This window comes from Dipodomys spectabilis, unplaced genomic scaffold (genome assembly GCF_019054845.1).
Source record: "Dipodomys spectabilis isolate Male_0828 unplaced genomic scaffold, ASM1905484v1 ptg000070l, whole genome shotgun sequence".
Taxonomy (NCBI): Eukaryota; Metazoa; Chordata; class Mammalia; order Rodentia; family Heteromyidae; genus Dipodomys; species Dipodomys spectabilis.
Genome location: NW_024870747.1, coordinates 5,364,794 through 5,389,576, shown reverse-complemented (window position 1 = coordinate 5,389,576; position 24,783 = coordinate 5,364,794). Strand labels below are relative to the sequence as shown.

The following is a 24,783-nucleotide window of genomic DNA, read 5'->3' as shown; positions in this document are numbered from 1 at the left end:
TTCTTAAATTTCAAAAATGCCAGTCCATCTTTTGTGTCCCTACAAATTGTTTTTTCACAATACAAAGAATCAGCAATATCTTACTATAAAAATTCATGTATTCCATGGTATTCTTCCAAGTGAATTGCATGACTTTGAGATCAAAATGTATTCAAGAGTTGTTTGTATACATCTATAATGATTCCTGCAGAGTTTGTGATTTTTTTAATCAGAAATAATTTTAACTTATCTGTTGGAATGAATAGTATAGAAACTAAAGATGTTCTGAGTGCATTTCTGAAAAAAGTATATCTTTGTTTGTATAATGTCCATAATCTATTTCATTCATCCTAGATATAATACTTTGAATTCTACATTGTTATATCATGTATAGATTCATTAATAAATGTGACCTTTCAGATTGCATTCCATATAGAAGGAATTTAAGATTCCTTTTTTTACTAGGTTCTTATATTATTTTATTTCTTTGGGATAAAATGGCAATGTTATCTACTTTCAAGTTTTGTAAAGGTTACCTTTCTAAGGTGAAAATTTAATACACTGATGTCAAACTAACCTTTAATTCTATGAATTACATGTATGTTACACTTGTATTTTTGTAATCAACTTTTTAATAACTTTTTTTCATTTCTTGCATCAGAAGAATGAAAAATATGGAATACTTCACAAATTTTCATATCATCCTTGTGCAAGTGCCATGTTAATCTCTGTATTGTTGTAATTTGGGTAGACCTGCTGCTGAAGCATGTAGTATACTCTAAATTTAAGTACGTAATGATATAATCTTTATAAAGGCATGTATCCATAGTTGCCTTTTTGTAACAAGGAACCCTTATTGTTCCTAAAAATGCTATTGATCTCATTTCTCTAAAAATCTGTGTATACTGGAAAAAACTTATATAGTTTGTTCGATTTCTCACATTTACAATTTTTTTGTCAATGACTATTTTGTCATTTTCATTTTAAATTTGATCATACTTTGAAACCTTTACAGATAAGTCCAAAGGTGGTGGCTTTTCAAGTACTTATTTATCAACTGAGTTAGCTTTGTGGAGCTAATGGACTCAAAGTAAGCCTTGCTTAAGAGCTACTTCTAACTTTCTGCAGCTTAAAATTTCCCAAATGAGGTCTTGCTGGGACAAATATCTACCTAAACCTTTACCCTTCTTCCATGTAGGAACAGACCAACCAGAATATCTTACCTTGACAGCATAGATTGTCTTACTGGAACAAAGCTAATCTTAGTTACAAGGGATCATAGAGAGATGAACAGTTCAGACAGAATTGTTCAGAATGGAAGGTATTTTATCAAAACATAATTGTTAATTATACTTATCATTTCAAAAGTAGCTAAAGCCAAGAAAGTGAAAAAAATTGTTCATATGCATGATTACCTACTGTCCTGGCCTGTCTATCATCCAACCAAGCAGGAACTTACACTTCTGACATTCTATCACCAAATATTTCCATAGCTCCTGGAGAAGTCCACATGTTTCTCCTCGATATTAGGCCTTAAATTGGTAATGTTTTAATCACAGTGTTTCCTCTTGCCTCTAGGCCGTAAATCTACAAATGGTAAAGCTTTAAGTCTAACTCTACCAAAAACTGAGGTAGAGGTAATGGAATAATACTTTAAAACAGAGTTGCCTTTGATTCCCTAAACACAACACAACAATGCAAAACAATTTTTATATTATATATACTTATATATTTATATGTGCTGATTGTAAATTTCATAAAGTGAATCTTACTAGAATTGATAATTTGACAAATATATTGACATTTATTCCCATAAATAAATTGGAATATAAATAATTAGGTTTAGAATATATATTAGAATATAAAAAGTATTAATGCAATATCTTCGATATAAACTTGTGATACCTTCTAAGTGTTCATGGTCTTCTGAATTCACATGGTAAAATAACAGTATTGTTTTCTGCTAATATATAAGGGATTTTATTCTGATGCTCTGTTTATTGTTTTAACTCGCTGGTCGCAAAGTGTTTTTCTCCATATTTCTGAAGCATTCTTACTGATTATACCCAAATTTTGCTGATATGATGTCTAAAAGCTATTATTTTTCTGCAGGACCCACGGGTCCTAGGATACCAGGTCCCAGTTATCTGCGTCATCAGATAACAAGGGCATGACTTCTCACATAGGCCCATGCAACATATCAACAGAAAATAATTGAAGACTCATTTCAATTTCTCATTTCCTATAATATTTCAGGGCCCCAATTCTTTACAAGAATTAGCAGTAATCAATTGTGAAATGCAAGGCAAGTTAAAATGAAAGATGAGATCACAAAATTTGAATGAAAGTACTGTAATTCAAACTTTCAATTTACAGATGACCAGCCCATATGAGTGAACAAAATCACAAATGAACAAGGTTATTTTTAATACCCCTCTCCTAATGATTAATGAAAGATTTCAGTGCAGCCAAAAATATAATTTCTGGAATGATAGATCCATAATTGGTCTACCAAGACTAGGAAAACTTGATTTAGAGGTCAAATATAATTTAGAAAAACATTAATTGAGAAGACCCTTAGTGCTTCAAAACACTGGTACTTCAGTAAAACTTGGTTCTGTAGTTTAAAAATGTTGTCATTCTCAAACCAATGATAACCTACATTTAATCTCCTGAAAGTATATTCCTTTTCAAATAAACTTTTTCAAATCATATTCACCAAAATAACACTTGACAAGTAGATGATAGTGACATTAAAAGGTTTTCAAGTGTAGCAAGCAAGTTACAATAGAATTGATTTACGTACTCAGCACTAATACCAAACAAGTTCAACCATTCATTAAGGTGTAGAAATAGTACCCCCCACCATTTGTGTTGTTCAGTAGGTGCCTTTCAGAAAAGTGTTAAATAGATCAGCCTCCCATATTCCAAATCCAAATATTAGCTAATAAAGTAAATTTCATCACATAAGAAGGTACATTCTAAAAAGTCACTAATAGTTGCCTTATCATGTGTTGCCTTATTATATATTTTCCCTATCTGTCTAAGATAGTAATAAATATGACTTTAAGTCTTGAATATGGATACTGATGAGAAATGTGACAAACATAAAATCTGTCTTCTATTTCTATCATATTCCTCTAAGTAGTAAATTTTAGTTTTCTTCTCATTCCAAAACTTATAGGTAGTAGAAAAAATTATCCTTTGTAAAATAAAATAATCACATACCATTGTACAAAGCCATTTATAAAAACTGGTAGTTAGGAATAAATTCTAAGCCATTTTTAAACTTTCCTGTTGACTAAAGATTAATCTTCCAAATGAACGAGAATAAAATCATGTCTAAGTTCTTCACATCTCCAGTCTTGCAAATTGTTATTGCAGATGAATGAATTATGGAAATATAAGCTGACATCAGTTTCCTATATATTCTCCATCCTGGCTGAGACTCAGAATTTGCACAGCACAGGAAAACAGGTGCAATGACTGGCTTCTCACATCAGGGTGAATTTTTGGCAGTGCTGGGCTTCAAACTCGGGGCCTAGGAGGCCCAACTGCCCAATCGGTCCACGTGATCACACCAGACTTTGAGCCACTAAGGAGATGGGCTCTTCCCAGGAACTGAGATCGAGCCACAGGGAGGCCAAAATAGTGCTCAATGCATCATTTAAATATGGGATGTATATTCACATCCGTGTGTGGACTGCATCGTGCATTGAGTGTACTTATTTTGTTTATTTTGTATGCTACTCATGGATGTATTGTGTATTTTCTTATGTATATGATGACAGGTATAACTGGGCTGACATGGATAACAACTTATTCCCATGACCACAAGGTGGCCCATGCATTCTCCATCCTTGCTGAGACCCAAGACTTGCACAGGAAAGGAAAACAGATGCAACCATTGGCTTCTGACGTGAAGATGAATCTTTTGGCAGGACTGGGATCTGAACTCGGGGCCTAGCAGGCCCAATTGGTGAATGGGTCCAGATGCGCACACCAGCCTGTGAGCGACAAAGGAGCTCATCGTTCCCAGAACCTGAATTTGAGCCCCCTTGTGGGGAGAGTGGGGAGCATAATAGTCATCCATTCAGAAGTTGAAGGTAGAAAGCAAATAAGTACATATTTGTATAGAGTAGGATTGATGGTGACCTGTGATGAAATCCAATCTGTGAGTACCTATATTTTGATCTTTTCTGATGCATTAATTTCATGTCTGTGATGATTATTGTCATGCTTCATTAACTCTTCTTTACAAATAATCTATACCACATGAGTTTTGCATATCATTTCCTACTCGCATCATGCGCAAACTACTCATTCAAGGATGAGATTGATCGCATGCCATGACTCTTCCTAGGTCCAGAAACAAGTATCTCAGGATCTCCCGACATTCCCTCCTCTTAGGGGGACTGAATTCAAGCCTCAGTCCTGGAAAAGTTACTCCTTATATACATTTTAACAAAAGGATTTATACTTCCGTTCAGATGTTCAGTCCATATTGTGTTTGGTGCGTTTATTCATTTTATTTCTTGTTTTATTAATTTATTTCCCATTTGTTGTATTGACTCTTATGACACTTATACCATTTATTACATTGTTTACATCCTATCACATAGAATCTAGATTTTAGATGTGTTCTCCATCATGCCTGGCAGTGCTAAGATCTGAACTCAGGGCCTAGCAGGCCCAATTCATGAATGGGTGAGTTTGAGCATGGCAGCCTCTAGCCAATGAAGCTGTCAAGTGGTTCCCAGGCACTGAGATCGACCCCCAGGTTTGGCCAAAACAGCGATACATGGATAGGCAGACGGTGGTATACAAAGTAATATATATTGTTAAAGAGTGCCAGCGCCGTCTATCTATGATTGAATGACACCTACTGCGTTCCTACCAACTCTTAGGTATTTATTATACCACCATTGAAGGAATAATATTCTTTTCATGCTTAATAAACTATACGTTAAGCTCAATCAACATTCTAGGACTATTGCATCCAATTTTAGACTAGACGGATGCCTGAACTACTCATTCAATGGATATTCCCATGCATAGGAATGAGTCTCTTGTGATATCCTGCCATTGGTGTCAGGACTGGGATTTGAACCCAGGGCCTATGTTCACAGGTTGTCCTATGGCTTCACTGATAGGCCACAAGCCATCAGCAATGGCAGGTCATATCTACTTTGCAGCCATGTCATTCAAACCCAGGATGGTCACTGTGCAAAGAAAAAAATAATAAAACCCCAGCCCCCTGAAGGTTGCCACTTTTTCTGCTTTCCAGTTTTTTTTTTCTTCCAGAAAGCCCCCTGGGCCTAGGATCTTAGGATCAGCTATGGTTCCGGAGGCTGCACCCGAGCCTAGGGAGATCCAAGCTGAGGCAGAGTTCCCATGACCTGAGTTCAAGCCCCATGGTTGGCCAAAAAGAAAAAGAAAAAGAAAAAAGAAATATTTCACTAAATTAAATAAATAAAGCTCCCTAGTTTGGAATTTCAGCTAGTTTTCTTTCCTAGCCTGGTATTTGAACTCAGGGTCTTGGTAAATCTGTAGCAATGTCAGGGAAGACTTGCTACTACTTGAGTTCAAACCTTGTGCCAAACAAAAACGAAAAACTAACTCACTGACCTAAGCAGAGGGAGGTAGTTGTGGATATGGGAAGGAAGGTATGGTAGGGGGAAAACAAAGGAGGAGGTAACAATGCTCAATATGAAATTTACTCATTACCTTACTCTTGTACAATATTTTTACAATAAAAAACGAACAAAGACAAACAATGTAGTTCTCAGAGAAGCACTTTGGAGGTAAGAGAAGGATTTCTGACTGAATAGCTGTACAAAATTCTACACTTCTTAAAATATTCAGTATGGAACTGAATAAACATAACTGGTTCCATTAAAAATTATGTCAGTGTGTTGGAACTGGGGCCAGTATTTCTGCCATTGCTAGGATTTGAGCTCACCATCCAGGTAACTATTTTGCATCATGGGTGAAGGCGAAGCTTACTGTCCATGAGGAAAGAAATTCAGGCTAGAGTTCCCAGGGCCTGAATGAAGGCCCTGCAATGGAAAAAATATCTCTATACATGTGTATTATATGATGTGTATACTTACATATGTATGTTAATTTCATATTATGATGAAGGTGGATCAGTGGTAGAGCGTTTGCCTTGCATGCCTGAGGCCCTGGGTTCAATCCCTTAGCACCTCATAAGCAAAAAGAAAAAATCCAGAAGTGGCGCTGTGGCTCAAGTGGTAGAGTGCTAGCCTTGAGCTGAAGAGCTGAGGGACAGCACCCAGGCCCAGAGTTAAAGCCACACAACCGGAACCCCCCCCAGAAAAAGAATGATTTTGTATTTTATTTTTCTTTGATTCATTTATTTATTGATTACAGTATTTGTACCCAATAATTTAGGACATTGACTCATTTTCATTAATATTTTATTAAGTGTTGAAACATAATACATAATTAAATGGAAGCATTTGTCACAGTCTTCACATGATTAAAGTCTCTCACAAGTATGAGCTTTGTCTTATTTATCTTTGGAACCTTCCTATCAGGTTTTCTTTAGATGTTATACTCAGAAGCCTTTTCTTGAGGATAGGCAAGTGAGGGATAAAATTGTGAGGGTGGGGCTAGAAATGTGGCTTAGTGGTAAATTGCTTGCTCAGCATGCATGAATACCAGGGTTTGAATCCTCAGTGACACATACTCAGAAAAAGCCAGAAGCTGTGGAGTAGCTCAAGTGGCTAGCCTTGAGAAAAAGAAGCTCAGAGAGAGTACCCAGGCCCTAAAATCAAGCCCCAGGACTGTCAAAAACAATAAGCCAGATGCCAGTGGCTCATAAATGGATCAGTAGCTTCTCCTGAGGCTGAGAGCTGAAGACCACAGTCCAAAGGAAAGCCTGTTAGATTCTTATCTCCAGTGAACCACCAAAAGAAGCCATCTAGCATTTTGGATTAAGTGGTAGAGTGTTCACCTTGAGCTGAAGGGCTCAGGGTCAGTGCCCAGACTAGAGTTCAAGACTCACAACTGGAAAAAAAGTGAGGGTTAATTAAAATACTTTTCCTATTTGCTAATTACGAGAACATTCTTTGGAAGATGAACACTGATGTACACCAGAATTGAAGTCAGAGCTCAAGGTTCAAGTGTAGCACATACATATGCCCATCCTCTCAGACTGTAGCATTGTAATATTGTGTCCTATAGGGTTCTCAAAAGTCCAAGGTTAAAAGGCTTATTATGCTCCACAAGCCCTTTGTGATAAGCAGTTGAATTGTATTGTCAATGTCATTATAGTTCTGAACCTAGCAGAGCACAAGTAGCTCATGCCCATCACCCTAGGTCATGAGGTTGAGGTCTCAGGATCACAGGGTGAAGCCAGACAAGGGAGGAAATCTATGACAAAATGACTTCCACTTCTGAAAGGTCAGATGTTCAAGAGCTTCCTGTGTTTCCCTTGGTGATGAGAATTTACTTGCACATTAAATGTTCTTAGAGTTCTCGAGCTATAGAAGAAGGAAAGAAACATTATTGACCTGTCCTGGATTCAAATGAAGTTCTCAGGATCCAAGCCCTAGCTCTGATAGCAGGAAGAACTCCAGTGTAACTCTGTAATTGAAGGACAGAAAACAGTTTCAAAAGCCAGGCTAGGTGCAGAGACCAGGCCTACAGGATTAGGAGGCAGAATGTACACACTCAACAGGGAAGTGAGCTGCAAAACCACTTCATTTATTCCAGGCACAAGCAGCAATGGGGAAAACCTGCAACATTTGATAAAGTTACACCAGGGTCAGGCTTTACTCAGCCTCTTCAAACAATGACTAAGTAACCTTCCTCCCTCATGTGAAGGGAGCCTCAGGCTTCCGTTAGGTTACCAATAGAGAGCCAGTTTAGTGGGGGAGAGGGGAGGAATAGAATAAAAAAAACCCTGCTCGCTGGTCTTAGGGAGTGGGTTTTTGACTCTCCATCTATCAGATTTGAAGACCCTTCTGTCTCTGCCAGTCCATTCTCCTTCCTTCATTCTCCACATAATTAATGCAAATCCCCAGACTAACTAGAGGCAGGACTGTTTTATTTTGTCTCCAAGCACATGAGTTAGAACCTAGCTCTGCCCTCTTGACTCTGGGGCCCTTGGTTGCCTGAGAAGTGGGAAAGAGACAGTCTTCCTGCTCTGGGGTTATGTGAAGGCACACTGCAAAAGGCCTCCTGACTGGGAAGTGTTCCCTTCTTTTCTCCTGACGTCCAAACATTAATCTATCATCTTCCTTCCTTCCTTCCTTCCTTCCTTCCTTCCTTTCTTCCTTCCTTCCTTCCTTCCTTCCTTCCTTCCTTCCTTCCTTCCTTCTTTCTTTCTTTCTTTCTTTCTTTTCTTTCTTTCTTTCTTTCTTTCTTTCTTTCTTTCTTTCTTTCTTTCTTTCTTTCTTTCTTTCTCTCTTCCTATCTATCTATCTACCTACCTACCTAGGTATCTCTTTGCCAGGTCTTGGGTTGAACTTAAGGCCTGGGCACTGTCTGTAGCACTCTACTACTTGAGCCACAACACCAATTCTGGCCTTTTCTGTGTATGTGCTTCTGAGGAATCGTACCCAGGGCTTCTTGCATGCTAGGCAAGCACTCTCTCACTAATCGACATTCCCAGACCCCTCATATTTTTCTTAATGGTAGTTTTTACGTAAGTATGCTACCATTTTATGTCCCCAAGTTTAATTTTCTGAAGACTGGTTACTTCTAAAAAATCCTATTTTCTGTTCCCCTGCCTGATTTGTGACTGTTCCTGCATTGTCCTCATAATAAAATGCTAATAAAGACTGCTGAGATCTTCAGTGTGCATCATATAAGGACACAGGCCTGGAACCCTGGAAGAGAAAGCAATGGTCCTGTTATGAAGAGGATGATGCAGTAGGCGCAAGGATTATATCTGAAAAATAAATAAATAAATAAATAAAAGAAGCATCATTGCATACATTGTGTTTGAACTCAGGGAGGTAATATACACACATAAATAAGTAGGGCACTGATACATAAACGTGGCCTTCTCGTTTTGAAAAAATTTTTGAGGCTATCCCATGGCTTAAACTCAGGGTCTGATGCGTTCCTCAGCTGTTTTTCCCAAGGCTGCGGCTTTACCACTGCCACAGCTCCACTACCAGCCATCTGGTGGTGAATCGGACATAAGTGCCTCCCAGGCTTTCCTGCCTAGTCTAGCCTGTTTCTCCTGCTCAGCTTTCTCTCTCAAAGCTCGATCCCTACCTTCTGGGCCACTGCTCCACTTCTGGTTTTCTGGTGGTTTATTGGACATAAGAGTCTCACAGACTTCCTGCTAAGGCTGACTTTGAAGGGTGATCTCCCAAAAAGGTTTCAAGCGGCTTTCCTCAGGGACTCACCAAGGAGCCCCTCCACACAAACCTGTAGTCTAAATCTCAAGAGGCACTAGAGAAAAGGGATGCATGAAGATGCTTCTAGTGTATTCTAGATACTTAAGGTTGGAGACACACAACACTCCTAATTATTAGATCATTTTGTAGGCAAAAGAAGCAATGCAGACAGTATAAGGATCGCTCTAGCTTTTGGTCCGCCCATCTTGAGACAGTAAATTGTTGTAGCTCAATGCTAACTGGCAGAGCTGGCATGTCCTGTGGACATTTGCTCCCAAATCCTGTGACACTCATTTCTCACTTTTGGTTTCAAACCTATGAACAGATGGTAAGAGGAGGAGAGAAAATCTTTATTAGAGAAAGCAGCTATAAAGGACATTGGGTAGTTAACTTATAAATTCATAACACTGGTATGACCCTGTTAAGAAGTCAGGTTTCCAGATTAAAAAATGAAGAAGAAAAGAAAGAAGGTGCCAGTGACTTCTCATTGTAATCTCAGCTCCTTAGTAGGCTGAGATGTAGAGAATCTGAGTTTGAATCCAGCCAGGGTAGGAATGTCTATGACACTGTTATTTCTAAGAGATCACAGAAAAACCCAGAAGTGGGATTTTGATTCAAGGTTAATGCACTACCCTTGAGCAAAAGGATCTCAGGAACAATTTTTAGGCTCATAGTTCAACACCAGGACCTGCCCCCCTCAAAAAGAACCTGTACTTCCATATCTTTGTGTATGTATGTATTATTCCTATAGGTGAAGCTCCAGAGTAGGTATGATGAATGGCACCAATCTAGAAAATTTGTATCCAATAAAATGATTTCATAACAGAGACTGATTTCATGAAAGTGCATGTTCTGCGACTCCCCTCACTGTTTCCAGTATAGCCTGAGGGTTTCTCTGCATCCCAGGCCTGCTGGAAGAAGTCTCTTTCATTGTCTGGACAGGCAGACAAAAGGCCTAAGTTCTGTACCGCAGTGTAACAAACAACTCCATCTGTGTCAGATAGTGAGAATGAGTGTGGGTGGGCTCTGAAGTTCAGGAAAAAAGGTCTATTTTTAGCCCAATCTATTTCTTTCCCCAGTGCTCTGGTTTGACAGGAAGCCATTTGTGCCACCTCCCGTGGCAGGCCAAGTCCTGTGCAATTATCCTGCCATTGTGAGACTATATTCCCGTGTTCAGATACAGTGCTCAATATAATTCAGGAGTCCTTCTGGCAGACAACTAGGGCACTGAAACTCATGAAAAGTTTCATTGAGGATGACGATGGGCCTATGATGCCTCTCCTAGGTTTCTGGAAGCTTGGGAAATCCAAGCACATACCTGATATCACAAAGCTTCCTGTCATCTAGGCTCGTAAAGCTCTTCAGGTTTTGAAACATTTGACCTCTCCTAGTTGGGCCCTGGCTGGCTAGGTTTTGGGGTTGAAAGCAGGGCTGGGGTGCTGACCATGAGCTCAATGTAGAAGCCCGGTGCTTTACCATTTTGTCTAACAGCATCACTTCTAGTCTGTGAGTGTGTGTGTGTGTGTGTGTGTGTGAGCCCGCGTGTGCACATTCACATACACCATTCCTGGAATTTGAACTCAGGTCCTGAGCACTGTACCTATTTTCTCTTGTATAAGGATACCCCTGTCCCACTTGAGCCACAGAGACACTTCAGGCTTCTTTTTAGTGATATGGTCCTGAGAAATCAAACCCAGGGTTTCATATATGCAAAACACTCTACACTCTACACATTCCCAGCCCTCTACTTCAGGTTTGTTAGTTTGTTTCTATCTTTTCTTTATTGTTGTAGGAGTTGAAATCTGGACCTGGGTACTGTCCTTGAGCTCTTCTGCTCAAGTCTTGTGCTCTACCACTTGAGCCAAACAACACTTCAGCTTTTTGGGGGGTCCATCGGAGCTAAGTGTCTCAAGGTCTTTCCTGCCCAGGCTAGCTTTGAACCATGATCCTCAGATCTCATCCTCCTGGGTAGCTAGGATGACAGACATGAACAACAAGCACCCAGATTCCACTTCGGGTTTCTTAGTGGTGAATTGGAAATAATAGGCTCATGGAGATAATTGAAGATAATAGGCTTTTTTGTCTGGGATAGTTTGGAACCCAGATCCTCAGATCTCAGCTTCCTGAGAAGGCAGGATGACAGACCTCAGCTATAGACCCCTAGGCTGTAGCCTCTGCTACAAGGGGATCCTTGTCTCCACGTGTTGGAGTGCTAGTTATAAGCCCAAGAGGTAAGGGCCAGCACCTAGACCCTGAGTTCAAGGTTCATGAATGAGAAAAAACAAAACAAAACAATTGTCTGCAGGAGACAACTTACTAGTCCTCAGTAATACATCTTTGTCCCTGCCATGGGGACATAAATGAGCCTCCATATTCTTGTCTGCATAATCATCTCAGTTGTGGAGATGTTACAAGGACCCAAAGAAAGAATGCACCCTGTGAAGGACACAGCACATTGCACTCTTTGCATGACTCAGCACACAGCATCCTTTGAAAGACTCAGCACACAGCACCCAATGCAGGATGCAGCAAACTGCACCCTGTGATGGACTCGGCACCTAGCTCTATTCCACAAGCTTTCATTAGAATTAGGGTGCTTTTCATCAGTATCACCATTTTTTGAGGAACATTCCACAAACCACACAAGTTCACATCTAATGGTTTAGTGTGGTGTTTTTATTTTTTTGGGGGCGGAGAGGGTTAGCCATGGGGCTTGAACTCTAAACATGAGGGATACTATTCTAATAACATTTGCTCAAGGCTAGAGCTCTACCACTTCAAGCCATATTTCAAAGATTCTAGCAGACTTCCTGCCATGTTTTAAAGCACCTGAGCACCCAGGATGTGGGGATAAGCCAGGGTAACCAGGATGACGGGGATAGCCCATGGATCTGGGTTGCAGCAGTTTACAGCTGGCTAAGTCAGGTTAGGTGGCAGCTGTCAGCACCAGACTCCTAGATTGCCTTGTGATGAGGTCTTTGAAGTCCTGTCCTTCTTGACCTTCTATAGTTGCAGTTAGAACATTCTACTTTTTTGGCGGCAGTCCTGGAGCTTGAGTATGGGCTTTGACCCTGTTCCTAAGGGTTTGTGCTCAAGGCTAGCACACAATTGAATGAAACACAGCAGAACTTCTGGGTTTTCTATTTATGTGGTACTGAGGAATCAAACCCAGTGCTTCGTGCTTCCTAGGTGAGCATTCAACCATTGAGCCACAGGAGTGAATGAGATATAAATAGACAGAGATTGTTATATATAAAAATTATATACACAAAAAGAGAGATGTCTGCATATTATTAAATTATAGATAGTATTACTACCAATTATTAGGTATTAAATTATATCTCAATTTAATGATGTGTCCCAGTTAACAATTAATAAAGCATTAATTAAAATTACTCAATATCCTGTTATTGTTTATCACATATGTATGTACATACCTACATCTAATTATGTACTTTATAGAATGAGACAGATACCTATATATTATTAAATTATGCATCATGTATTACTACTAATTATTAGATATTTATGTTTCCATGAATTTTTTATTCTGTTAATGCTTAATAAATTATTAAACTTAATCCACGTCCTATAATTTTTGTGTCTAATTTCATCCTAGAATGATTCCCTACTAATTCAATCTGTTTTTCATTTATTGTAATGACAATTCTTCTACTTATGACATTTTTTACATTATTACATCCTATTACATAGCATATAGATTTGCATCTGAATTATACACCCTACCTGTCACCGAGCACTTTCAAAGAAAAAGAAAACATGTTTCACGCTCGGCTTCTCATTCCACAATTACATGTTTGGCAGTTCTGGGATCTAAACTCAGGGACTAGAAGGATCAGTTCGTGAATGGGTGACTGTCAGCACAGCAGCCTCTAGCCAATTCAGCTGCCAGGCAGTTCTTAGGCCCTGAGATTGAGCCCCGTATGTTGACCACATATTGCACTTAGTGTAGTTACTCATTTTTTGCTTTATTCATTTATTTACCACTTATTTATTGACTTATTACACATGAAATATTTATTACATTTATTACATAGGATATAGTTTTGCCTATGTATGAAACTTCACACCTGACACTCAGGACTTTCACAGAAAAGGAAAACGTATCACCATGGGCTTCTTACTCTATGATTCAAATTTGTTAGTGCTGGCATCTGAACTCACAGTCTACAAGGCCCAATTCATTAATGGGTAAGTGTCAGCATGCCAGCCTGGAGCATATTGAGCTGACTAGCATTTCCATCACCTGAGATTTAGGAGTTGACAAAATAAAAACACATTGACATGCAGATTGTAGTACACAATTAAATATAGATCATTATAGAGTGCCGGAAATGTCTACACATTATTCAGCTATATAGGCTACATTGCTGCCAATTCTTGGGTATTTATTATGCCTTCATGTAATTAATATTATTGTTTTCAGCCTTAATGAATTATCAATTAAATCAACCATTGTCCTGAAACTATAGCATACATGTAATTAATAGTATTCTTTGAATGTGTCAAAAGTATACATTAAAATCAATTGGCCTCCTAAAATCACTCTAATTGTATAGTAGTATTCAGAAATAACTAATTCAACCTTGCCATTCATAATCTTCCATCGGTATTCCTATGACTATGAAGGAGACTCTTTGGGTCTCTTAGGGGTCAGGACCAGGCTTCAAACACAGGGCCTATGTTGCTGTGTTGGCCTATGGCTTCCCTGGTAACCTGCCAGCTTTCAGCAATGCCAGGTTACCAACATTTTTCAACCATGTCATTCAGACCCAGGATGGTCACCTAGCAAAGAAAAAAATGTAAAATTGGCAGCCATCTGCAAATTGCTAGTGTTTTTTCTGTTTTGCATTAAATTTTTTTTCCTGTCAGCCCAATGGCTGGTCCCAATGGACCCAGGAACCCAGGTTTGGCTGTGGGTCCAGTGGCTGCACCCCTGCCTAGAGTGATCAAACCTGGGGCAGAACTGCCACTATCTAAGTTCAAGCTCAGGGCTTGACAAAATAAAAATAAATACAGGAGTTCCGGGAAGATGGCAGAGGAGAAGCTGGAGGCTAAACAAGCTCTCGCATAGAAAGCAGTATTAGTGCTCCAGTGAACAGTCCTAAGCCAGAGAATCACACCAAGTGTGCCATCCCAGTACAGAGAGTTAGGCCAAAGAGGGAAAATCCAGGCAAGGAAACAGATTTGCGCACTTGTCAGCAGCCACACGCGGCGGCCGTAGCCACCATACCTGCAACACAGAGAGTCCAGGACAACGACGCCAAATGCAGCAGGTGAGTGGATTCTACTCAACACCAGCAAGAACTGATAAGGAGCAGACATCTTCCTCCTGCAGATTGCAGACCAGAGATGACCCAAGAACCAAGACTCTGGCATGAGTAGAAGCCTGACATCCTCGCTCCTTCTCAGAGAGCAGAGGAATAAGACCACCCCTCTCCACCCCAATACCAGAGATCTCCATCTTTGATACTGACAAAGGCCTGACTGAGCAGCTAGCTCCAACTCAGGCTTTGAAAGAAAACAAGAGTCATTTAGCAGGTCACAGGAACCTATCCTGACATTCCAAGCTCAGCTACACTCAGCGAAAAGTCACCCAGCACAGCTGAGCAAGCTCCACCAGCCCCAGGAGTGGCTTTCTTCACTGGGTAAACAGAGTCAGAGGCTGCCCCTCCCTATAGTAACCTTGACAATCAATTGACATTCAGTAAACATAAACCCTGAGAACGGCTCCAAGCTGGGCTCTGTCAGTGTCTCAGAAGCTAGCCCCTCAGGGAAAAGCTACTGTTTTCTAAAAGTCCTCCACCCCACCAGAAACTAGCCTCATCATAGCATCTCCAAACTAGAAGAAATAACCATCTCCCTCTTTTGTGAAACTCAAAGCAGATCTCTTTCTCGTTGAACTAGCCTGGGAGGAGGATCACAAAATTCTGGGTAAAGCAGAGCATTTTTCTGCCTGCTCAAACAAACTGACTTAAGAAACCAACCAAGCCACGGGAAAATCAAACACCACAAGCAGACCAGAGACTCAACAAGAGACAGTTACAGACACAAGGGAGATACAGGATCTACCCATCCACCCCAAAAATATCAAAGAATTCTTTTCTTGTACATTTTATAATTTTTTAAACTTTTTAAAATTTTTAATTTTTATCTTTAAAAATTTTTTTATTAACTCTTTTTTTCTTCCTCTTATACTTTTCATTTTAAGGGTATATGTGTTTGTGTGTGATTTTTTTCTTTTTTTGCTTTTTATTCATTTTTTTGTTTAGCTCTACAGACTTTTGATCCTTTTCTTTCTTTCTTTTTCTTTCTTTCTTTCCTTCTTTCTTTCTTTCTTTGTTTCTCATTCTTTTCACTTTTTCTTCTCTTTCGTTCTTCTTTGTGTGACTTAATTGCTGTTCTGCTCACCCTCAGATATACCCATAGTCGATTATTAGACCTTATCCCCCATTTTGTACACACTTAATCCAGAAATTTATTACTCAGTTCAATACCTCTTAGACTTAAGTTCCTTAATAGCAGTATTACCTCTATATACCTATATAATATTTTAAGCATTTTTATTTTTAAGATTTTCACATCTCATTCTATCCCTCCCCTTCTCTTATCCTATCCCCATTCTTCTCTGAATATTACATTGTTAATTTGCATAATTTATACTTGTTTCACTTTTAATTTTTAATTTTTGTTTCTATTTTTTCTTGCCCCTTTTTTTCTCTTTTTTCTCTCTCTCTACTATCATTCTATCCAACGTATTGCCCACTTTGATATTAGGATTTAGTCAAGTTAACTCTCCCTCTACATTTCCACATCCCTCTATTCCTATTTTTACCCACATATCTCCCTTAACCTAATAATGTCTGCTTTGCCAAATACTTCTTTGCAGTTCGCAGCACACTAATACATAGTTGTTTGATGTTGAATAGATATGTCTGTTGAACTAGATTGTAGACTTTTTACTGTGCAGCTGCAGACTGTGGTTGATGTTTGCCTTAAGATAGTGTTCTAGCGCAAAACTGGTGTTACATTCAACCCAAATGGGCAGAACAAACCTGAAAAACCCAAGAAAAATGGTAAGTCTGGGTATCTCAACTCCCACTCATGGTAATCAGGGGACAGAACAGGAAATGAATAATCCAGAGGAGAGTTTCCAAAAAGCTCTACAAACACTACTAGTAATCATGGTAAATGAAAAGATTGAAAACCTGCAAAGACTTTGTGTGAGCGTGATAGGGAGAGAGAGAGAGAAGACATACCAAAGGTCAATACAGGAATATCATGAGCCTGAGGAAGCTACTCAAATGTTGATACAGGAATTGTATGAGCAGCTTGAGAACACTCAAAGAGAAATAAAACAATGGTGTGAGCAGGCTATCAGTCAAAGAGATAGACATGAATTGTGGGAGCTGGCATAGAAGAGACAAAGAGAAAGTCATGAATGGTGTTAGGAGGCTGAGAACACTCAAAAAGAACTACAGGAATTGAGTGAACATAACGAAGCTAATCAAAGAGTGATACAGAAATTGAGAGAACGGGATGAGAATACACAAAGATCACTAAAGGCATCCATGGAATCCATAAATAGAGAGCTGAAAGAAGTCAGGAAGTCCACAAAGGGAATGCTAACTGGAACCCAACAGAAGGAATGATAGTCCAAGGAAACCATAACCAATCAATTAAGAGACGAGAATAAACTCTGAACACTAAATTAAGGAAGTAAAGAAGTTAATACAAGATCTAAAACAAACCTCCAACAAAGAATTGGAAGCCATCAAAGCCAACCGACTAGAAGGAAAAGAAATAAATAACAAAGTTGAAAGTCTTGATAGTAGATTGAATCTCGGGGAGTGAAGACAGCGTAGATATTATAGAGAAAGAACATACAACCATTCAAGAAAAATCCAAGAAATATGCTAGATCTATTCAACACATGGAAGACACCATCAGAAGGCCTAATCTGAGGATAATGGGTGTAGAGGAGCACCTAGAAATAGAAGTTAATGGTCTAGGAAATTTGGTTAACAGGATCCTAGCATAGAACTTCCCCAAAATGCAAAAAGATAGACCTATTAAGATACAAGAAGCTTTTAAAAATACAAATAGACCTGGCCAAAACAGGACATCCCACTCTCACAGTATAATCCTTGCAGGATCAATTCAGACCAAGGAAAACATCCTTAAAGCTGTCAAGGAGAAAAGATCAATCACCTATAAAGGGAAACCAATTAGAATCACCTCAGATTTCTCAGCAGAGACAATTAAAGCACGAAGATCTTGGAATGATGTATGCCATGCCCTAATGACAAACAAATATCAACCAAGAATAATATACCCAGCTAAACTCTCCTTCCTAACCCAAGGTCAAAGAAAGTCCTTCCATAGCAAAGAAAAATTGAAATAATTTATCTCCACTAAACCAGCCCTACAAAAGATTCTTAAAGATGTCCTACACATAGAAAACTAACAAGACCACAATAAAGGCTAAGAAACTAAATCCAAACTGAGAATCCAAGAAGCATAGGAAGAACTCTGTTGCCTTAGCCCCCAAGAAGGTGGATAAAATGGCAGGAACTCTCTAATACCTCTCAGTCCTATATCTCAACATTACTGAACTTAACTCTCCAATTAAGCGACATAGACTGTCTAGTTCGATTAAAAAGCAAGATCCTTCCATCTGCTGCCCTCAGGATTCATGTCTTGCCCATAAAAACAAAAACATTTTCAATATGAAAGTCTGGAACAAAATCTACCAAGCAAACAGCCCCCATTATCAAGTGGGAGTTGCAATACTAATATCAGATAAAATAGACTTCAAATTAAAACTAGTGAGAAGAGATAAAGAAGGTCACTACACACTAATTAAGGGAAATCTCCTTCTGGAGGATATTACAATTCTAAATATCTTTTCGCCAAACAACGGAGCACCCAAATTTATCCAAGAAACACTATTTTCCCTCAAATCCCACATAGATCCAAGGACATTAATTGTAGGGGACGTTAACACACCACTTTCCCCACTAGATAGATCAACTCGGCAAAAACTCAAAAGGGAAACTGCAGACCTAAAAAACTGCATAAATCAATTAGCTTTAACACACACCTACCAAATATTTCAATCAGCAACATCAGAATACATGGTTTTCTCAGCAGCACATGGAACATTTTCCAAAATAGATGGCATTTTAGGCCACAAAGCAAACTTGTCCATATTCAGATACATTGAATTTATACCTTGCATTCTCTCGGAACACAAGGGAATAAAATTAGAACTCAACACTAAAAACCACCAAAGAGGGTCCTGTAACAACGCAAAGAGCCGGATAAACACACTGCTGAATCACGATTGGTTAATGGAAGAGATTAGAATGGAAATTCAAGTGTTCATATTATTCAACAAAAATGAGCACACAAAATACCAGCTCCTCTGTGAAACAGCAACGGCAGTACTCAGAGGCAAGTTTATAGCTGTCAGTTCTTACATCAACAAATTGGAGAGATCTGAAACCAACAATTGAATGAGACATCTGAGCCTCCTTGTAAAAGGGCAGTAAAATAAACCCCAATCCAGTAGATGGAAACAAATAATTAAAATTAAATCAGAATTAAATGAATTAGAATTAAAAAAAAAAAACACAGAAAGTATCAACACAACAAAGAGTTGGTTCTTCGAAAAAATCAACGAAATTGACAGACGCTTAGCAAATCTTATCAGAAAAAGAAGAGAACACATTCATAATATGTATTATAATGTAGGTCAGTTGGTAGGAAAGGAAGTGGAAAACAATACTACATCCAATGAAGCTGACATTCCTATTACATCACTAAGGAAGTAGTGTTAAGACCTGCAGGACTCATAGGGTTGTTGCATGTGACATTACTATGTAAAACACTATTAACGCTCATCTCAGACATCTATAACATTCTGCTTCCATTTTCAAGGTCAAAAGCCAAATATCTATGACTTTTTATTAATTGGGTATGTTTCCTAGGAAGGAAGAAGGAGGATTTGGTAGGTGATGATGGAAAAATATGTATATTAGCTCGTGTACAAATTTTTTGCAGTTTTATTTATTTATTTTTCTTCTTTATATTATTTTTTTATTGTGAAAATACTTTACAGAAGGATTACAATTACATGGGCAAGATAATGAGTACATTTCTTATCAAGCATTGTAGCCTCCTCCTTTGATTCCCCTTCCCATCCCTTCCCATCCTCCCTCCGCACCCCAACCCAATCCTCCTCGCTACCTCCCCCACCAAAGTTGTAAAGTTCATTTTTTGACATATCAACTTGTACATTGTTGCAATTGGTCCACTTGTATGCCTATTTAAACGATTTTTTGCAGTTTTAAAAAGTGCTACTGATGAACTCACACTTACATCTAATTGACTTGCTGTCTGCACAAGATGCATATAAATGAAGATATTTATTCTGGTAAATAGTCACATATATTAACAAAATCAATTCTGGAAAAGAAAAGATACTAGGTAAGAAATTATAAAATATTGTCTATAAAATGGTTTATTTTCTTAGAGAACAAAAGGTAGTATTGAAATAATTAGTCCAGCTTTCTTTGAGATTTTATGCTGTCTCAGTATCAAAATGTTCTCTAATTCCTGTAACATCCAAGCATAAAAGACATGATTTGAAGATCTCAGTAGTTTTAGAAACAAAGGTACATAATACCTTCCTTCCTGCAGAGACATGTGAGCACAAATATGATTGATTGTATTATAGTTCTCTTTATCTCAAGTGTTGCATATCTTGGTATATTACTCTATGTCTTGCATCAGCTTCTGTAGGTGAGATTTACCTCTACCTGCAATGTCAAAATGGGTTATGTGACTTTCTTCAGTTTACAAAAGTGAACCAGAATTGGAGAAAGACTATTTCTAGGTGAAGATTTCTATCTCATTGTCTGTGTCTAAAAGCTGACTTGTTTTTCCTTAGCCATAATAATAGCAAATTTCAGAGGGAGTCTTCCTTCAATTTATATACTGGAAGAAGATAGCATGTGAAATTGAAGCAAAACTCAAATTCAGCCTCATACATATAACACAGGCAGAATTAAGCTAATATTGGAATGTGATATTAAGATGTTAGTTTCTTACCATTCTTGTATACCATTATGATAGTTGACTATAGCACACCAGAATTTAACAAATCCTAACCAAGAACTTAACAAATAGATAAAATTTCCTGTTGGAAATTATTACAATATTTTATAAATAAGCATTCTCTATGTGATCACTTGTAGGGTTATCTTTTCTATAGATGGGTTTAATCACTCTAGAGCACTGTATCTAATATCTATTATCATTATCCAGATCTTGTGATTGTGATGAGGATGAATAAAATATCTAGATTTCTTCTTCTCTTTTCCTCTTCTCCTATTTCTAGTGTGAATTCTCATCCTTTCTCCAAATTCTATTAATAAAGGAAGAATGACACATTGTGTATTTCAACCAAAAGGCTTCAAATCAAGAATTTCATTCTTTCAGAAACAGATGAATTAAATCAGAGTGGCTCAAGGAAGAATAAAAACAGAATTTTTTTTTCCCTTTCTGGCTTCCACCTTAGAGTATGAACATGACTCTAAATATCTAATAAACCATTTCCCTCGACTAATTTTTTAAAATATAGTTTTTTAAATAAATGATAATTTAAAAATAAATAGTAATTTGTTGTTTGTTTTTGGGAGGCATGAAATAAGACTGCATTAACAATGTGTGAGTTGAGAGACTAAATTATATCAGAATCTAAACATAATGAAAAATAGACGATTTTAAGATAAATCGCTTGTAGATATATTTTTAATGTGATATACCCACAAAGTCATCTACTTTTCTTCTTTTCCTCTCCTTGCTGATTCAACTTCAATAAGCAGTTCATGTAATTCAAATGGCTGCCTTTCTTTCAAAAATAGATTAGACCCAAAAAAGTTAGAAAAAGAAAACCAGTATTGGGTGATGCATTCTTTAAAAATAGCAGTCAAATAAATATTAACCATAATTCCAAAATAATAACAACCAAATGCTCTTGAAAAGAGAAGATTGTATTCAGAATATATAAAAAGTGATAGTGCCAGAACTGCTTCAGGCATTTAGGATTTCTAGTACATGACAATGTTTTAATCAGGATTAATTGCTTTCAGGGACTAAATTTTTTCTAGTTATATTTCATTGAAGAAATATAATATGTAGAGTGGTTAAGGAAGGTGAAGAATTTTTAAAAATTAAATTTACAGGGAGTCAGGCCTCCCTTGCCCCAAAACCCTTCTCCTATCCCCCTCAGTCGCGTCTCATTGTCCCTCGGTTTCCAAACCAATGCCTGACGCTAACAGTGATTCACAATTACAAAAACCAAAAGCTATATACACGGTTCTTTCTAACCTCAGATCCCAAAGGCCCAATGATGCTGTCCTTCCCCCGGAGGACTAGGCCACTTTAGAAGAGGAGGCTGCTAGATACCACGCCTCAGACTGGCCCCCTCTAAACCCCTTGGGCATGCAACCTTCTCCCTATAAAACAGACCCTCCCTTCTGTGCCCCTGCCTTGGCCTCTTCAACAGATCTTGAGGAGGTCACCAGACAAGCCACAGTTAAGCTTTCCCGGGAAGCCCAGTCCTTAAGGGCCCTACTTCAGGCCAAGAAAGAAAAGGCCCAACTATTACAACTATATAAACTGGACCTAGAAATTAGGAACACAAATTTACAAAGATTAATGACAAAAAAGAAAAAGATCCTTCATGCTTTTCCAGTCACTCTGTCTCAAATTAGAGCCATTTCGGAAAATCTAAAAGGAGAATCTGATGATCAAGAGACTGAGGCAGATGACAGAGAGGAAGAGCGGGAGGGAGGGCCCAAGTGTGATGACTCAAATGGGGAAGAGAAAGGAGGAGAGCATCTGGTTATTAAAGCTCAAAAATACCATCACCTTAAATTTAGACATATTAAAGAATTAAAAAATGCTGTTTCCTTGTACAGCCCTATCGCTCCTTTTACCATTTCTCTTTTGGAATCATTGAGCGAGGACTGGCTTACAGTAAATGACTGGGCCATGCTAACCAAGGCTACTTTAACACGAGGAGATTTTCTTTTATGGAAGGCTGATTATGGTGAAAGGTGCCAGGATATAGCTCGCTGTAACACATCTGCTGGTTGTCACTCTAAGTCCTGGACCATAGAAAAATTGATGGGCAATAAGCCATTTGATACTAATGAAAAACAGGCTAAATTTCCCCCAGGATTGCTTGTTCAGATTCAACACGCTGCCCTTAGGGCCTGGAAAAACCTCCCTTCTCAAGGGTCCGCTGTTACCTCCTTGGCCAAAGTTCTACAGGGACCCCATGAATCTTACAGTGAGTTTATTGGACACCTTACAGAGGCTGCTGAGTGCCTTATGGGAAAGGAAGAAACTGATAATGAGCTTATTAAACATCTTGCTTTTGAAAATGCCAATTCTGCTTGCCAAACGGCTTTACGTCCCCACCGCTGTGGCAAAACCATTACTGACTTTATCAGACTTTGCTCTAATGTTGATACCGCCTCGCGAAACATCGGCCTGGCCATAGGCGCTGCCCTTAAGGATTTTACTCAGAGCCAAAAACCTAAAACCTGCTTTAATTGTAAACAGCCTGGCCATTTTTCAAAGGACTGTACGACCCCCAAGGCTGAAAAACCACCCACTCTGTCTTTATGCCCAACGTGCAAACGGGTCATACATTGGGCCTCTGAATGTTGCTCCAAAACCAATATCCAGGGCAATCCCCTACCACCCAAACAGGGAAACTTTGTCCGGGGTCTGCCCCAGGGCCGCAAAATCAAAACAGGGCAGAACCCTGGAGCTGTCAGGTTCGTCCCCCAAGTGACCCCTCACGCACCATCAGCGCCCTCATATGGGCAACCACAGGAAGTGCAGGATTGGACCTCTGTGCCTCCTCCCACACAATATTGACCCCCGAGTTAGGAAATCAGATTCTTTCCACAGGAGTGTTTGGCCCACCGCCCCCAAACACCTTTGGTCTCATTCTGGGGTGTGGTAGTGCTGTTTTTCAGGGCCTTAGTATTTCCCCTGGGGTTATTGACAAGGACTATGAGGGAGAGATTAAGTTACTGGCTACTGCTTCTCAGGGGCCAGTCAAAAGTTTTTCCTGGACAAAGAATTGCTCAATTAATATTGCTTCCCCTTGATAAGACAAACCCTAGCCTTACACAAAAGAGAGGATCCAGAGGCTTTAGGTCTTCAGATGCTTACTGGGTCCAGGAGATTACTCAGGACCGGCCTCTCTTCAAGCTAAAATTGGATGGGGAAAAATTTGAAGGCCTTATGGATATGGGTGCTGATGCTACAATTATTTCTAAAAGAGACTGGTCCCCATCCTGGCCCCTTACCCCTTCCATGACTCACCTTAAAGGTAATGGACAAACCTCTAACCCATTACAGAGCTCCAAAATTTTAACCTGGGAAGGTGGAGCAAAAAATAAGGGCACAGTCCAGCTGTACGTGGTTGAGACCCTCCTGGTTAACTTGTGGGGACGTGATATTTTATCCCAAATGAAGCTTATAATGTATAGTCCAAATGAATTGGTTACTCAACAGATGCTTAACCAGGGCTTTCACCCTGGACAAGGCTTAGGAAAACATTCTCAAGGCCCTAAAGAACCCATTCAGGTGGAGGTAAAAATCATTCCTTTCCGTATGGGCTATAAAAATTTATCCTAGGGCCGTTGACATGCCTGTACTCCATGCAGACAAAATATCCTGGAAAAGGACTGAGCCTGTATGGGTTGATCAATGGCCTTTGTCCTCTGAAAAACTGGCTACAGCTACTACAGTTACAGGTACTACAGCTACAGTACAGGAACAGCTTGCTGCAGGCCACATTGAACCCACCACATCTCCGTGGAACACTCCCATTTTTGTAATTAAAAAGAAATCAGGAAAATGGAGATTACTTCAGGATCTTAGAGAAGTAAATAAGGCCATGGTGTCCATAGGAGCCCTTCAACCCTGACTTCCCACACCCGTGGCTATTCCCACGGGGAATTTGATTTAAAGGATTTGATTTAAAGGATTGCTGTTTTACTATTCCTTTACATCCTGAGGACCGTGAATATTTTGTATTTAGTTTACCAGTAACTAATTTTAAAGGCCCTATGCCATGATTTCAGTGGAAGGTTTTTACCCCAGGGCATGGCAAATAGTCCCACATTATGCCAAAAGTTTGTAGCCCACGTGGTGGATCCATTTAGGCAACAGGGGCCTTCCATATATTTAATTCACTATATGGATGATTTACTTTTAGCGGGCCCTGACCCCGATCAGCTTCTTTACTGCTCCCAAAGACTTTCTAAAGCCCTTACTGACGCTGGCCTTCAAATTGCTCCAGATAAGATCCAGC

At 39.0% G+C, this 24,783-nt stretch overlaps 1 protein-coding gene and 1 pseudogene across 1 annotated transcript; one reads left to right on the top strand and one right to left on the bottom strand.

The window, feature by feature from the left end:
* Window positions 1–647: 647 nt before the first annotated feature.
* LOC122109889 lies at window positions 648–747 on the bottom strand (annotated as a pseudogene).
* A 22,727-nt stretch (window positions 748–23,474) lies between these two features.
* On the top strand, window positions 23,475–24,104 carry LOC122109881 (endogenous retrovirus group K member 6 Pro protein-like). Its single transcript, XM_042682384.1, has one exon. The coding sequence runs from the start codon at window positions 23,475–23,477 to the stop codon at window positions 24,102–24,104; it is 630 nt and encodes a 209-aa protein (XP_042538318.1).
* The last annotated feature ends 679 nt before the right edge of the window (window positions 24,105–24,783 follow it).